Source organism: Volvox carteri (assembly GCF_000143455.1).
Source record: "Volvox carteri f. nagariensis unplaced genomic scaffold VOLCAscaffold_19, whole genome shotgun sequence".
Lineage (NCBI taxonomy): Eukaryota > Viridiplantae > Chlorophyta > Chlorophyceae > Chlamydomonadales > Volvocaceae > Volvox > Volvox carteri.
Window position 1 is genome coordinate 1,438,754 of NW_003307562.1, and position 16,124 is coordinate 1,454,877.

Genomic DNA, 16,124 nt, shown 5'->3' on the forward strand with positions numbered 1-16,124 from the left:
TATCGCATAGTTTCAAGAAGAAATGCAATGAGCTTAATGTGATCCGGAAAACTGCACTCGCGGCTGCCCAGCACTGCGTGTCCACAGTACAGACAAACCACGAGCGGTCCTCCTACAGCCCCACCTTCTAAGGCATGATTCAAGTGCGTTATAAGGTGAGACACATCGGCTCCAGAGGAATGAAGGGAACGGACAATCAGTTCGCTGGTTGCGGTCGTCGTCGCAACGTCAAGCTGCGATGCCGCCTCCCCGAATGCTTGCAGTGCCCCAACGCCACGATGTTGAAAGCGCCGAGCCGACATGATGCGGCTGCGTACATTCCATGTAAGACACAAGGAAATAAGAAGGACTGATTGTACCGGCAGACAAAGCCAGAAGCCCTGCCCTACCGTTCTAGTGGCGTGCAACGCGGTAGCGCAGAATGCGTCCGCACGCCCAGTCCGGAAATATTTCTTTTCATTTCTGCTTCACAGAGTGTAAGCCCTTGGCAGTATACTTAGACCACTCAACGAAGCTGCATTAAGTTCTCCTAAAAAATATCAAATACTATTATAGTACCTGATGTAACCTAATAGACGACATTAGAAACCCTGCATAACCTGTTTTGCCTCGGTTCGACCGTATTCAGGGGCCGTGGTACGGCTTTTCGAATAGGGACGACAGCTTTCCAGGGCCTGGAGGTCCGTGCCCGGTTGAGACTTTGGTTGTCTCTTTACCACTTAACGGACTGACCTCCTTCGCTGGACTACCTGTACACCTCTAAGTGAAGAAGGGAAGAATGGCATTGCGCCTTAGGCTGCCAGCATAGTTTTGTAGCAACTGAAGCAGCAGAAGTGTCAACGATACCTTAATTTTACACGACATCCACTAACTGCATACTTCCTGGCAGCTGTAGCATCCGCGCGCGGGGGTCGTCATGTTTTCCAGAACACATGCTTTACGGTCAAGCGTGACGGAGCTACCACACGTGACGCGTCAGACATCGAACCCACCCTCGGTCAACAACCCTGGCGCGCGGCCTGGTGCGAGCCTCTGTCCCTTGTCGACCACGTCAGTAAGTCCTGTTAAGGAAAGGGCCACGTTCTGCCGCTCTGTCGACCGGGTTGTCCCACGACCTAGCATCCACCCATAACAGACCCCCAAGCTGCGCTCGGGCGTGTGCCGTTACCGTCAAGGTGACGATGTGCAAGCGTCAATACCCGGGGCGAGTAACCCTGCCAAGCTGGGAACGGCAGTGCCTGCTCTCCCGGCCCAGCAGCGAACGGTAGGATGGACACGGTCAATGTCGCTTCCCCCAAAGTAATACAAGGCATGCACGTAAGCTCTTTTCGTCAACGCAGGCGCGTGCCCAGCTCAAAGTCATTGGCCTTGGGCTTCGGGGCATCAGTGCGGTCAATCGTCTCATAGGTACGGCACCACGGTACCCCAAAAAGAAGATGCCATGGATGGCCCCCGTACCCCGTACTCAAACCCGACCGACGGCACATGCAGGGTCCGAGGCCTTGCCGGAGGCGGAGTTCTGGGCTCTGGACTCCGACAAGCGAGTGCGTGGAGCCGTTATTTTATTAGAGAAGGGCCTGAAGGGCCGCGTGCGTAAAAAGCGATAATTTTGGTAAAATCAATAAAAGGGCCGTAGCTCTGGATGTGATTATTTCTCTCAGGGCAACGGGAACGGCTGATGGCTGATTGTCCTTGTCTGGCAATACTGAATGCGTAGGAAGCGCTGTGCAGTTTTCGGGTATGCCACAGCATGCGTGGCTTGACTCTCCGCCTACCAGTGCTTTCTACATTGATAACGCTGCCAATCGCGGTGGTAGAGGTGGTGGTTGTGGCAGGACTGAACAGCATGACTATTTGTGCGAAGGCGCAGGCGAGGTAGATACATTGCCGGGGGAAGGCAGGTGCATCCTTTCCCCAACAAATGCCGGCGGGCACGTGCCGTGGGACGTGCAAGCGAAGCTTCCTTAACAGTGCCCAACCCGTCTGGGACCCGGACCACTCCTGTCGGGGTCCGGCAGTTAAAAAGGTATAAAAAAGTAGCTTTCTTTTCCCAGATTTCCTGAATTCCAACCCCACATCTCCGACCGCGAACCGCCTGTCCATCCATCCAACCACTGGGCCACTGGGCCGCTCCACGTCACCCAGGTGTTGTCCACAGCCGAAGCCACCACGCGCGTGCTGGAGGTTGCGCCTGGGGACGATGCATGTCTGGGCCAGACAGAGCTCATGGCGCTCTCAGGCGGCGTCACCAGCCCCGCCGCGCCTGAGGCGCCTGATGGCCATGCGGGAGCCGTGTTCGTGCTGGGGTCGGCTTTTGGCAGCCCCGGGGGCTCGCCGATGGTACGTTGTAGGCGGTAGGGGGGTTTTCCTATGAAGACATCTAACGAAGCCATCAACACTACCATGCACCACCTAGGGATAACATGGCGAAAGAAAGCAGAGCATGGGCTCAGCCCAGCTCAGGTCTGTCTCCCACCATGCCCCTACTCCCTGCCCACCATACCGTTCCAGTAGCTGTCCCACACCGGCCCGCGCTGGCGTCCCCCCTTATAAGAAAGATGAGCGGCGCGAACAGCACCCCTTTCCCCAGCATCCCGCTTTTGGTGCTTTAGAAATCGGTTCCAGCGAGGCACTGTGCACGAGTTCAGAGTACGGATGCGTTGGCTGCGCGCCTTATAGGGCCATGAGACGTGCACGGTGTGAGTCAATGGTGCTCGTCAATACGCGCTTGCGCGTTGTTGCCGTGCCTGGGTAACTCAATCGAATCAGGCGGGCACACGGATACCCCCAGAGCAGGGTCCCCCGTGCCTTTCTGACCGGCGCTCCGTCGTCACTCCTCTTATCCAGTATCTACCCAGCTGTGCCCTTATTACCCTCATCGTTGCGTAGTCAGGCGCGTTGTGGCGTGAAGATCGAGCTGGTGTCGATCTGGTTGCAGCACTTGCCTTGGAGCCACTTGCCGTGTCTCTTCCTCCCCTCCCCACTCCTGGGGTGTTCGCGGTTTCGTTTGGCCACCAGAACACGGCCGGATATCGGGCGCCGTGCCAGTCCACATCTTGCGTCATCAACCTTCACCCGGTGCATCTTCTTCCCATATGTGTGCGCCCACCTGCACCGCGTCCCGCGCCCACTATCCCATCTCTTCCCTTGCCTCTGCAGCTGCTGCAACTCGTTCGACATTTGCGGCGTCAGGGCTATTTCGTCGCGGCGGCGCTGACGCGGCCCTTTGAGTTCGAGGGTACACGGCGGCTGGAAGCTGCTGACACACTCATCAGCGCAATGGAGGAGGTGGCGCATCTGGTGGTGCGTTTGCCTGGGACCGGGGCCTTTCCCAGGGGAAGGGTGATCCGACCTGCCGAGGTCTTGTACCCTCGGCGAGAGGGGTACGGGTTAAGAGCTGCAGATAGATGGCACCGAGGATCCAGCCACAGACCCAAATGCGCACGGCCCGAGGGGTTTCAATACCGAATTGGAGGGGAAGATACGTGTATCAAACAACTTTAAAAGGCGCGGTAGATGCGGTGCCTAGCGGCGTGTCTGGAAGTTGCGTTGCGGTTAGGAAAACCCTGATACTAGGCAAGGCAGGATGCGGAACAGCCCTCGGCCGTATTTTGCTGGAAACCGGACGTAACGGACGGCACCTGGCTGGCAGAAAGCTGATGTCACTGCTGGGGGGATTGGCCCCGATTGGTTCCTGGACACGCTGCCATGAACTGCTGGTGGTTTCTGGCGCTTTGGCTTTTCGCTCCGTGAGGTTCTTCAGCTGGGCTCGCCTGTACACAACCCTTTGGCGGAGTGCTGAGGGATTGCGGGTGTCTCCTTTTGTAGGACGAGTTACGGCGGAATGCAGTGGGCACATCGCCCTATGCAAGTATGAATGTCGCCATCAGATCCCCCATGTCCCAGGCTGTCCTGCGCGCCCAATCCACTGAACGGAAAGCCCATCGCACTCATGCTGTCGTAGCAATAATCGCCCTGGACGCCTAACTACAACCCTGCCATGACATGCCCCATCGATCCCCCTCCCTTAGGTCGTAATTGCCCAGGGAGTGCTGACCCGCGCCAGTGCCGAGCTAACGATGGGCCAGGCCGAGGCCATAGCGGACAACACGCTTGTCTACACGGTCCAATCCACGCTGTGGGCCCTTAGGTACGCGCAGGTGACATCTCCAGTTCGAGGCTGAGATGCCGGCTGCCGCCATTTCCTCCCACAGGAGGGGCCATGGGCTGTAGCGCAGGAATTCCCGCGCTACACATGGAGAGCAGCAGGATTGTGATGAGGCCGGATGAGGCGGTGATGAGGGAGGCATCGTGACAACTGGGAACTTCCGTGGGTCTCCCCCTTCCAGCGCTGTACCCCATTTCTCCGTGAAGTGGCACCCGCATGGCCCTACTGGTTGCATGTCCCCACCTCAGCCCCCTTGCTTCACCGCGCCGTGCAAAGTAAAGCATTAACCGGGCATTAAGTATTAGCGAACTGGGCTGCAGCGATTTGTGACTGCTGTGGAAAGCGCGTTGATTCAAGAGACTCTTGGCCCCCACGAACTCAGCTAGGTCCGGGGCCGTGCGGATGATGTGATTGAACGTCCGCCACACTACTACTACTACTACTGTTACTGCTATTATTTTTACTACCTGATGCTGATACTGCGTGCAGGGCCCCGGAGGTGCTCAAGGTGTCACACGGCGCCTTCCTGTGGCATGGCCGCGACCTGCGAAATATCCGGCGCCCGCTCTTCCCACCTATGATGAACCTGCTGTCGTGCCCGGGTACGTGGGGCCTGCCGTGTACCTTGTTGCATCTACGGCACGAAATTGAAAGACGTCTAAGCCCAAGGATATAACTAATATTGAAAAAGGTTGGCCTGCACCTGAGTATGTAAGACTCGAGGTGGCAGTGTGTAGTGATGTCAACGGGCCGCGAACCGCCTTGGAAATTAATCGGTTTGTGGTCTCACCAGACAGCTTCTGTTTACACTCGGACAGCGGGTCCCGCATTTACTTCTTCGCGGTCCTTCAGACTGGACTGGACCTTTCCGTTCCAGTGCTGCCTATTTAGGGCTTGGTCGTTCCGTCTTCGTCTTCATCGTCGATCCGTTCGGACGGTCGATTCACTTCCATCTCAATAGTCGGTTCATATGTAAATAGTTCCAGGCTGTAGGATCTGCGCCCGCGCAGGCAGGCGGGTCTCTATGCGGGGTGGCAGTGGTCGTCTGAGCAGGACGAATTAAGTTCCCCTTTAGGGAATGCAGACAAGGAAAGCGTTGCATAACGCTGTTGCAGTTGAAAATGGGATGTGTTGTGTATACAGGCCCGGGAATGGGATACACAGCACATACAGCGCAGGACAGCGCCTGCTGACATGGGGCCAGATAGGCGAGCGCCAGCTTCTGCTGGTCCTTTCCAACTCAAAGAACTGCTGAACTGAAGGCTTTTCACTTCTTGGTCATTTGGTTCGCGCGCAAACTTACTGCAAGTTGAGTAAATGTTTTACAATAATTTAATAAAATAGTGAATTCTGTTGGTGAATCTCAAGAGGTTGACGGTGCGTACATGTTTTGGGGTTTTGCGGTCTGCAGGCCACGCGACCCTGGGCCGAGGCCAGGCAGCTTTGCCGCTACCGCTCCTGCAGCAGGCCGGCCTAGCCAGTGCACTGAGCACACTGGCTGAGGATGCCGTTAAGGTAACATCTTGGGGTTCCAAGGGCCATTCTGCTCCCTCCCCTTGGGGGCGTTTGTGGCGATGTCTGTGCCTTCCTCGTTTGTACCCACTTCACTGATGGATAGTACCCTCCTGGCGAAGATGGCACGCGTCCTTTTGACGGAAATGGGCACAGCCTCTGACGGGGCATGTGCGGCCACAGGTACCGGTGCCCTTCCGACCGACCCGGAGTCTCAGGTCGGGTCTTCTGGATGGCGTAATGCATACCACATAAGAAACGACTCTCAGCTCCGGAAGGTTGCGTTGGTTTAAGAGTCCACACGTGCTGTATGCAGGCTGCGTCGGAGTCGCCATTCTTGGACAACAAGCTGGAGAGCGCGACTGGCGTGCTGTGCGTGCTACGCGTGCCGCCATCTGCGCTAGGCGTGCTTCCGCCGGGGAGTCCATCCCGGCAGCGCAGCACTGCTGTGGGCAACGGTGGCCCCATGGTGACGGACAACCACAAGGAGTACGCACTGCGATCCGCTGTGCAGGTGAGGATGGGGCTCCAACCGGGTAGAGAAACTGGGAGGCTCTGGATATGACAGGCATGGACGCGCTGTGCGTGCATTTTTGCTTGTATACACGATGCCAGGTGCTGGCTGCTGCATCGACGGGTCATTCGCAACGGGGTGCAGTGAGGGGTCCACCCCTGCCACGAGTAACAGTCTGCGGTACAACTCCTGGTGCTGCTGCTGCTGCTAGCCAGCATCTTGTGTGTCGTTGTGGCGGATAGCAGCTTGATTCGTACGACGCTGTCCACTGTTGTTCACGCCGCGGATAGGTTGCAGCTATGACCGTGCGGGAGCTGGTGGGGCCACACTGTCACGACATCATCGTATGCCCGCAGCTATGCCGTGACCTGGAAACAGGGCAAGACAGCACCAACAGTGACTCTGACAGTGGTAGCAGCAATGCCCCATCACAGCCGGATTCAGGCGCACCGTGCTCGGGAGGTGCGGTCGGGGCCACCGCCACCGCCGCTGGTATCGCCGCAAGCAAACAGAACGTCGCCGGCGCGTGCAATGCAGCAGGGGCCCCAGCAGCCGAGGGGGCCATGCCAGGAGAGCCGCAACTTGTGCGGGTGGAAGTGTCGCTGCTAGTGTTGGAGCGGATTGAGGAAGCCGGTGAGGCATTCTTGGTTTGTTTAACGGTTTGGAGGATGGTGATGGTGATGGCTATTGATGGGTGCGTGGCTCCGGAGCTGCGGCGGCCTACTTCCCCCAATGGGGGCATCTTCAGCACGCCGTCAGCTTGCCAGGGCATTCCACAAATCTCCTCCCATGGGCGAAAAGCTTAGGTCATGCAGGATTACAAGGCCCGAAATTCCGATAAGACGGCCTCCTGGGTTTATCTCTGTGCGTCGCGGTTGTACCCCTCACCTGTTGGCCCCATTGCCGGAAATACTGGCCTGTTGCCTGTGCACACCCGTACATGCCTCCGAACAACCCCCATGCCCAAATCTCTGAAACTCGTCGATTTCACAGCCGAGCCTAAGGCCATCGGGGCCCACAAGCCGAGCCACGATGTTGCAAGCAGCGGGTTCTATGGAGGTGCTGCCGCTGCATCGGCGCCAGTGGCGCCCACCGCAGCCACGGCGCGCGACCGTATGACCTCAGTCTTCGGCGCGCGGGCGAGCTCTGTGGCGCGACGGTTGCCACCGCCAGGCGCACCCAACCCCGCCGCCAACTTCTTCGGCAATCAGCAATCGCAGTCCACAGCAGCAACAGCGGCGGCGCCAACAACACCATCCGCAGCCACCGCCACCAATGTGAATGCAATGGGCATCCAGTCCCAGCCCGCGGGCCCCGCCGCAGGATTTGCAGGCCAAGTGAACGGCGGCGCTGGTCAAGCCAACGCCGCTGCCGGACAACCTGGAGCGGTCAACGCAACGGTTGCGGAAACCAACCGGGTGCGCAAGCAAGCGCGGCTTGCGGCCATGTCTGCCCTCGCAGGGGGAACACCCCTGGGGGCTGCCCCGCCAGCATCTGCAACACCCACGGCCACTCACGTACACAGCAACGTCGGCGGTGTCGCTGTGCGCGGAACCGGGCATTTGCCGCAGCCGCTGCCCCCGCAACAGCAGCAGCAGCAATATGCAACCCATCTCCATCACATCCCAAGCCAGCAGCAACCACAGCAGTTGCTGCACAACGTACAGCAGCCATCCTCTATGCCATCCTCCCAGGTGCAGGAAGGGGTTCCAGCTGGTGGTGGTGGCATGTTTGGAATGCAGCAGATACCGCGGATGGCGGATAGCCTGGTAGGTGGCTGTATAGGCGGCGGTTGGGAGGAGACATCTGTTTGCAGGTTTCTGCTGTCCGCGGGTCCGGGGGCCAGGCCGTTGGGACAGCACTGCGCGGTGGAGTTGAGCTAGTAGGGAATCTCATCACCTAGATACCAGGTGGCCTCCTGCGTTTCCTGCTTTCGCGGTCTTTATTTTGTTTGGCGACGGCGATGAGGAAATCACGCTTTAGGTGCAAAAATGCGTCGTGGGACTTCGTAGGAAACGTGCAGGAGAGGTGATCACCCTTTCCTGTGATGTGAGCTTCTTCTGGGCTGATGATTGCCACCTTCCAGACGGTAGTCCCGTCCCCATTGCGCTCTCTCCGTTCTCTCTCTCTCTCTCTCTCTCTGTCCCCTTTCGGGTCGCTTGCTTAGCTACATTGTCGGGCTCCAATCTGACATCATTATCGCTCGTCTTCCTCCTCTTCCCCTTCCAACCCGCTTTTGGTGGCCCAGCAGGTCACATCGCTGGTGGCACAGTCGCTAGACCTGCCGCCTCAGGCCGCACGCTGGCGCCACCAGCAGCGCAATCCCACGTATAGCGCCCGCGGCGCATTTGAGTTGCCCAAGGTCAGTGCGCGCGCATTTCGACGCAATCCTGAGCTACGTATACATGTCCGTGTCTGCGTCCGTCGAAACCCTGTGCGCATCGCATGCAAGTGTAAATGCGTCGGCTTACCTTTCGAAGATGGTACCGCCGTGCTTTGGTACCCAGGCACTGAGTGTGCCGGGTGACTCCTCATGCGGGTTCCGGTCCTTTTCCACAGCCAAGTGGTTGTTTGAAAGGAAATGGAATGCCGCCAGCTAGCTGGCGTGCCTGCAGCAGCAGCAGCAGCAGCAGCATGTGGACCGGCTCTGCTTCACTTCGTTTTACCAGGTGCAAGCATGTGTCAGCGCCACGAGCACTGGCCTTTTCACTCGACAGGAGAGATCTGTGAGCCGTCCTCAAAGGCATTCATGTTGTTCTCTTGCGTGCGGGTGCGTGGCGTCCTGACCCGCAGGTGGAGGCCGACCTTCGCGAGTGGGACGAGAGCTGGCTGGAGGGGGTTACGAGCGGCCAGGTACGTAGTAGCTGACCAGCTAACGCATCTGCGCCGTCCCCGCCGTCCGCCCATCCTCCGCCGGCATATCCAAGACCCGCACAGATCCTTCTTCCTACACTTGACCGTGATCCATCATGACCCATCATGGTCGGATTGTCCATTGTGGTACACCGCGTGTCTGCCGCTGCTGACGTTTGGAACCCTGCTTCCTTGCTGCGGGCCTGGTTCTGGATGCATGGTCCTTATCCCGCCACATCGTTGCCAGCGGCGGCAACTGTGTGGCAACGTCACGCATGTCGCCAGCAGGCGCTGATCTCATCCGCTGCACCGCTGCGCGCTGCCTTTCCCATCCCCACACCCCTCCAAATTACAACTACACGCTCGTGCAGAACGAGGGTCTGGGTCGTGGACTGCAGCAGCTGATCATGGGCATGTGGTCGAGTGAGGGGTGTCAACCGGCAAGCATGACAACGGGCCCTTCGGCTGTACGTACTCGGGTGGCGGACATGCTGGAGCACGAGCGCAAGGACTTGTGGGAGGGAGCCGCGGGAAACGCATAATCATTTGCCTGACGGTCAAAGCAGAGCTCTTGAGGCTTCGGAGGTTCCCGACAGAGTTCCCTCTTTGGAGGTTGGAATGTATATCGCAATGGTGTATGTGCGTGTTGTGTGTTGTGTGCCGGTATCTCGATGCTGGCGAGTTGCACAGAAATGCAACGCAGTAGCACGTTTTGGTATCTTGGCTTCTTTCGGGCAAGTTGCACTGGTGTAACGCAGCGGTGTGTACCGCTACATAATTGTGGGGCGATGTGCACGGGGGGGGGGTCGTGTTGGTGGCTGGCTCACAAGTTGGGGCCGCGCGTGCGTGTGATTCAGTGAACTGACGCATGGAAGGGTTGGGGAAGGAGGGTGGATGCACGTTTTGTGCATCTTGCGTTTCGTTCCCGGCAGCGCTGGTTGCTTGGCAGGTTTTCTTGGGAAAGAGTTGCGTCGTCTTCGGTGTGTTGTTCAGCACGGTCCTAGAAGGTGTGGGTGGGAGTCGCGTCCAGAAAACATGGGTGGTAGTCCACGGAATGTTTCAAGAGTGCAAAGTGTTGTTTTGACGTTGGCTCCACTCTTCATTTTGACTCCTTGTAGTTGTACAACTCCTTGCCTCTTTGGTCTTGCCAACCGTCGGCGGGAATATCCCGCATCATCGGCCAAAGCCCTGCCAATTAAGAGTGGCGGGCTCGGATTTTAAACTTTTACGAGTGTTCGCAGGAAGCTGAATTGGGAGGAAGGTAGCACGGGCATTTACGGTTTCAAGTGATTCATCCGCGCATCGTCCCAGACATAAAGATAAGGCCCGTTTCATCAATGTGAAGGGGGAGCGCCTGTAAATATGAAAGTTAATTATCGAATACGTACTGTAGGTAATTAGCAGGCAATTCATCGAGTTTCGTCGGTGCTCCTTTCCCGCAGTCGTGCATTAATTACATCGGAAGCAAAACGCTCGACAAACAACTTAAAGCAAGGAGATGCCAATCCACACGTTTGAGCTAGATGAGAAGCATTTCCTTGATTTACTTGAGAAATTGATTGGGGAGGCTGGGCTCCTCCAAAATAATCCTCCGGAAGCAATACCGAAAGAGGACCGAGGTGCTTAGCTTGGGAGCATTGGGAACCTTGTGCATGGATAAACGATGTTTTTGTTCATAGGTATGTTACAGTGACTATCATAACTGACGGCAGTGTCCGTCCCCTCCCCGTGGTTGCGGCAGCTGGCCGACATGTGCTGGACGTGCTCCAGCCTTTCAGCGAGGACGAGGGCGGCCCACTCCGCATTCGACATATCTCCTATGTTGAGGGGCGAGGGAACATCATTGTGGAGGTGTGGCGGGATGTTACCACTTTTGAGCTGCCTGGAGGGCGGCCACCTTGTCGACCGAGCCCGGTCGCAGTTGTTGCAATCCACTACCGAGGGCTGCCATCTGATTCATCTATCTAATAGTATGTCGTGGGTATGTAGTCATAGTACCCACCATAGGCTTAGTTAGGCCTGAGCAATTGCAAAACCGGGCAGCAGCCATCAGTAGTAGCTTACCGCTGAAAAGACCTCTCCAGCGCGTTTAGGTTGTATTTAGTGATGACGTCTTTTCGATTAGTTCGCTACTAATCTCCCCTTCTCCTCTGAAAGGGTCCGTCTCGGTGCGTTACGCCCACATCTAGCTTATGCCTACCCTCTCCAGGGGGTGGCCGGCCCTCGTCGTATCCGCCATGCCATGCCGTATGTAGGCCTTGCCTTACCTATATCGCTGCCCCATCATGACCTCTCAATGCTGCCCCACCTCGACACCCTACGTCGTGTCCCGACACGCGCGAACGCGTGCGTCAGTATCCTGGAGAGCCTGATGGCGGCATCATGTCGTTCGTGGGCTGCCACTTGGACGTGGTGAGTCGTGGTGGCCGACAGCGTGCGGTGCTGGGATGGGGGGCAGCTCCTTTGCACTTGCGCGCCATTCAAAGGTGCTGGTTCACCCCCTCCGTGTATTCGTCTTAAAACTGAGACTGATGCTCATGGCGAAGCCATTGCCCGCTGCACAACAACTGCACAACTGCACCATAGCCGCCGTGGCGCTCTCCGTTATGTCGCAGTCTTCCTGCGGGGGCCTCCTCCTTGTTGGGCGCTGGCTTGCCATGTTGTCTGTGGCGGTGGTATGCATCGGCCGGCTGGGAATGATTGGTTGGCTTGCATCAACACCAATCAACACACAGCGGGCTTGGCAGACCCAGTGAAGCTTCGGCTTGGTTGCTTGCCCATCGATATTCACTCACAGCCATGGCTACCACTGTCATGCCCATCTTACTGGTAGTTCGGGTCGCGTCCTAGATCCTAAGAGCCGCCTCCTTTTGCATTAATTGACCCGATATCAGAGATTTTTTAACCGGTTCCGAAAATTCGTCATGCCTACCTACCTGTCTACCTACCTGCCTATCTGTCCGTTGTCTGTCTATCCATCCTGCTGGCCAGGTAACTGCCGACCCGCAGACCTGGGCCTTTGACCCCTTCAAGCTGACCCAGGAGGGCGACCAGCTGCGCGGTCGCGGCACCACGGACTGCCTGGGGCATGTGGCGCTGCTCACCGAGCTTTTCAGGTAGATGGGTGTGCGCGCGTGTCTCTCTGCGTGTGCGCGTCAAACCCCCAACCGTCAACTTGGTGGCCTAGTGTGCTAACGTTGCATTTCGCGTAACTGTAGTTTCCCGCTGGTTAGTTTCCCGCTAATTACCCTAACACATTCAGTTTGATCCTTGTTTCCATCGTCTTATTGTTTTCCCGCCCTACTCAGTTTTAATGGCTAATTGATCACCCATCTGCCAATCCATGTGTCTGTCTGTCTGTCGGGCTGCCTGCCTGGCAGGCAGCTTGGTGAGAAGCGGCCCAAGCTCAAACGCACCATCGTGGGGGTGTACATAGCCAATGAAGAAAACAGCAAGGTGAGATGGGTAAACACCGGTTACGTGTGGGGGGATGGGGATCAACATCCTGTCTTTACCTCTTTATCAGGTAATATATCCCTGGTAGCCAACGGTTAGGCGAGGTATCTAGAGTGTTGGTTGGGCCGGTTATTGGGTAGTGCCGAATCCTTGCGGGGTGTGCCGAGTTTCGGTTGCGCGGTTGTTTCGGTTGCATCAGACGTGTGTGGTGGGTGGGTGGGTGGACCGCACATTTTGTCAAATCCATGCTAGGACATTGGTGATTGTGGTAGCTGGTACTCTGTATGTACGGCACACATGTCACCTACAAGTACGCGCAAAGCGCTCGACCAGCATCTCGAGGGGCCTTTTCAGCGGCCAGCTGCTACAGTGATGGAGTTGTTTCGTTCCGTCTTCCGCCGGTCATATAAATCATAATATCATAATTATCATAATATTACTAATGCACGATTAATATTTTTCATACATGGGAAAACGATCTGGTGAAGAGGTTAGTTGCTTTTGTCATTGCCTATTTGTGCATAATAATTGGCGAATGATGTTACACTGGAGTTCTGAAGAGACCACTACAGGCAGTACGACTGCTGCTGACATCACTTGTAAAGCCCAACCCAAGACTGTTTGATGGATAAGCAGTATTCAGTATTATGTTCATGCCAAGGCGTGCAGGTGCTGGGCATCGGCATTGACAAGCTGGTGGAGGAGCACTTGCTGGACAACCTGCGTGCGGGGCCACTGTACTGGTACGACATGCGTCGTAAACTTGTCGTATACCGTACCTTGCTCTCCCCCGCGAAAAGAACGCCGTGCAGTCGTTTTCGATGTCTCATGAAATAAAGGAAGAGTCTTGCGATTTTTCCAGGCTTCTCCTTTTTGGTTTTCATTTTTCGCGTTTTAGGTTTGGGGTTTTGGGGAATCATCCCCGCGGACAGACGGGGCAAAGCCTTCGGACATGGAAGCAGGAGCCGGGGGGCCATAATCGTTGGGCTTTATGTAACAGAGGAGGATGAGGAGGAGGTTAATTGTTGAGGAATTTTTCGCTTCCTCCGTTGGTTTGCCCACTCGCCCACTCGGCCCGCTCGCGCACTCGCCCACTCGGCCCGCTCGCGCACTCGCCCACTCGGCCCGCTCGCGCACTCGCCCACTCGGCCCGCTCGCGCACTCGCCCACTCGGCCCGCTCGCGCACTCGCCCACTCGGCCCGCTCGCGCACTCGCCCACTCGGCCCGCTCGCGCACTCGCCCACTCGCCCGATCGCCCACTCGCCCCACTCGCCCACCCGGCCCAGGGTTGACGTCGCTGACTCCCAGCCATGCATCGGCACAGGTGGAATCCTGGCCTGGTCACTAAAGGTATGACGTGCCGTACGGTCGACACGATTTGGACGTAAGAGTTATGCCGCGTGACGCGGCATAGCGTGACGCGCCATTCATGATGCCTAAATCGGCAGGTGACGTCACGGCGCCTAAATCGCCAAGTACTGTACGGCACTTCCTGCGCAGGTTTACGGCAAGATGTTTCACAGCGGTCTGCCGCACAAGTCCATTAACCCTATCGAGCTTGCCATGGCCGCCGTACAATACATGCAGGTGAATATGGGGGGACACAGCTGTCCGTTTGTACGGTGCATGCGTGTTCCTGTGTGTGTGTGTCTCTGTGTGTGTGTGTGCCTCATCACCTACTGCCTGATTTGTTTGGTGTTGCCACCCCAGGGGCCGCAGTGTGTACGCGAAGGCCGTTCCGAAGGCCGCCGTGAGTGTCAGTCCACCTGACCACCAGCCCCTGGCGGAAGTGTGGAAGATGCTTCAGAGCCACTCCAGCTCTCTTCCCGCCACCAGCGTCCTCTTTGCTGTTCCTGCTACTGCGCAGCTGCTACTGCGCTACTGCAGATCTTGTTTTCTCAATGTCCGCAGTGCCATTAGCAATGGCACTGTTATGGCGGTACTGAACCTCTGCGCCCCCTGGGCCCTCAACCCACTTCACACCGCCGCAGGACCGGTTCTACGCCGACTTCCCGGCCCACCCAGAGGAGGCCAGGTGGGCCCCGCGCACGGCGGGGGGAAAGAGGGCGGCGTTTGTGTGTGTGAGTGTGTGTGTGTATGTGAGTGTGTGTGTGTGTGTGTGTGGAACAAAACTGGTGTCGGGACATAGGTCGAGGATGTCGCCGTGCTGATACCACGCTTGAACAGCGGTCGCTTCACACCAGAGTAATTCCGTACCCGTCCATGACGTATTCTCTGAGCTGTGAGACATATTTAAATCACGGCATATCGTCCTGTCAATTCTCATAACTCCCTTTGTACACATCCGTACTGCCGTATAGGTACGGCTTTGCGACGCCATCCACCATGAAGCCCACACAGTGGGTTTACCCAGGTGCGTGTCAGAGCAGGGTTTTACTGCTCTTGTCCTATTGGGAGGTATTTTTAATAAATGATATTATGAAATAAATATTTAGTAATAATATTATGAAATAATAGTATTAAATAATAATGATATTTATTTAGTTATTCATTCGTTATTTCATTATTCACTAAAAAGTAGAAAAGTGGCATTTATTTATCACCACGCATAAAGACCCCCCAAGTTTGTAACATACATCACCACACAGGGCTCGCTGCTCATCCTTACCCCTCTCCCGTCACGGCTCTACCCTTCCCCGCTTCCCACCGCAAACACCGTCCCCTCCCCCACACACACCCGGGGCCCCCTCTCTCCCCCTCCGCCGTCAAGGGGGCTCCATCAATCAAATTCCCGGTCAGGCCACTGTGTGCGGGGATTGCCGCATAACTCCCTTCTACGATGTAGACAAGGTGGGAGCTGTGTGAATGGAAGAGAGGGGGAGCAAGTCCCTGTGTGTAGGGGGGGAGCTTGGGTGCAATAGCTGGGGGGGAGGGACGGGGGGGGGAGGGAGGGCTGGTCGGGTGGTCTGATGGCTTCCGTCAAAATAAGCCGCTCACGACGAGGGGGAGGAGGGCGCGGTAATGGTGAATGGTAATGATAAATATTGTAGCACATTAAATGAATATGATATGATTTCGTGTTTGAACGTTGGCGAGATCGGGCGATGATTTGCAGGTGATGGAGAAGCTCAGGTCTTACGTGGACGAACTGAACTCGGTTGCCACGGGCGCGCTGGAGGCCCTGCCCGTGCGGGGGCCTTGCTCCAAGTGGGTTGTCGTACTAGAGGTTGGGGGAGGGGGGAGGAAGGGGTGGACCGGTCCCCCCGGTCTGTCGTCGGTGAGGTCGTGTGACCTGGCGCGTCACGTTTGGGCGGGGCGGGGGTGGGGTTGGTACAGAGCTGCGGGGGTAGTGGTGTGTGATGGTGTATACGTACGGCACTGCTACCGCCACGCATCAGACCGCACACCCTCCTTTCCCCCCTTGCCGCTCCTACACACCGACCCCGATACAACCCCCTCAACCAGCCTCCTCCTCCTCCTCCGCCCGGACCTACCGACCTCCTCTTGACCCCGCAACTGCGGCCGTATTCGTCGTCCCCCCCTGTTTTCCCTATCCCTCCCTACCCACCTGCCCACCAACCTAAGGTGTTTTTCCTGGTTATTGTTCTTTATCTTGTTTGTTCGCATATCCGCCTGTTTCCCCCTCCTCCTCCCCCCGG

General features: G+C 56.9%; 2 protein-coding genes across 2 annotated transcripts in view; both read left to right on the forward strand.

The window, feature by feature from the left end:
- Nucleotides 1–134: 134 nt before the first annotated feature.
- VOLCADRAFT_91089 (uncharacterized protein) lies at nucleotides 135–9,589 on the forward strand (the record flags this gene model as incomplete). Its single annotated transcript, XM_002950517.1, has 17 exons — nucleotides 135–155; nucleotides 629–680; nucleotides 1,176–1,264; nucleotides 1,341–1,407; nucleotides 1,492–1,589; nucleotides 2,146–2,340; nucleotides 3,160–3,303; nucleotides 4,032–4,150; nucleotides 4,658–4,770; nucleotides 5,580–5,683; nucleotides 5,997–6,194; nucleotides 6,485–6,827; nucleotides 7,188–7,612; nucleotides 7,889–7,963; nucleotides 8,443–8,556; nucleotides 8,988–9,047; nucleotides 9,419–9,589. 17 exons carry the CDS (start codon nucleotides 135–137, stop codon nucleotides 9,587–9,589), a joined length of 2,388 nt encoding a protein of 795 aa, XP_002950563.1.
- An 851-nt stretch (nucleotides 9,590–10,440) lies between these two features.
- Nucleotides 10,441–16,124, forward strand: part of VOLCADRAFT_81178 (uncharacterized protein) — a gene marked incomplete at its 3' end in the record, with an annotated part of 7,617 nt that continues 1,933 nt past the window's right edge. The window contains exons 1-12 of the mRNA XM_002950518.1: nucleotides 10,441–10,666; nucleotides 10,789–10,898; nucleotides 11,403–11,459; nucleotides 12,039–12,163; nucleotides 12,428–12,503; nucleotides 13,173–13,246; nucleotides 13,791–13,854; nucleotides 14,005–14,091; nucleotides 14,496–14,539; nucleotides 14,826–14,878; nucleotides 15,236–15,315; nucleotides 15,581–15,764. Coding sequence (XP_002950564.1) covers nucleotides 10,546–10,666; nucleotides 10,789–10,898; nucleotides 11,403–11,459; nucleotides 12,039–12,163; nucleotides 12,428–12,503; nucleotides 13,173–13,246; nucleotides 13,791–13,854; nucleotides 14,005–14,091; nucleotides 14,496–14,539; nucleotides 14,826–14,878; nucleotides 15,236–15,315; nucleotides 15,581–15,764 — 1,075 coding nt within the window. The 5' untranslated portion in view covers nucleotides 10,441–10,545. The remainder of the gene's footprint in view (nucleotides 10,667–10,788; nucleotides 10,899–11,402; nucleotides 11,460–12,038; nucleotides 12,164–12,427; nucleotides 12,504–13,172; nucleotides 13,247–13,790; nucleotides 13,855–14,004; nucleotides 14,092–14,495; nucleotides 14,540–14,825; nucleotides 14,879–15,235; nucleotides 15,316–15,580; nucleotides 15,765–16,124) is intronic.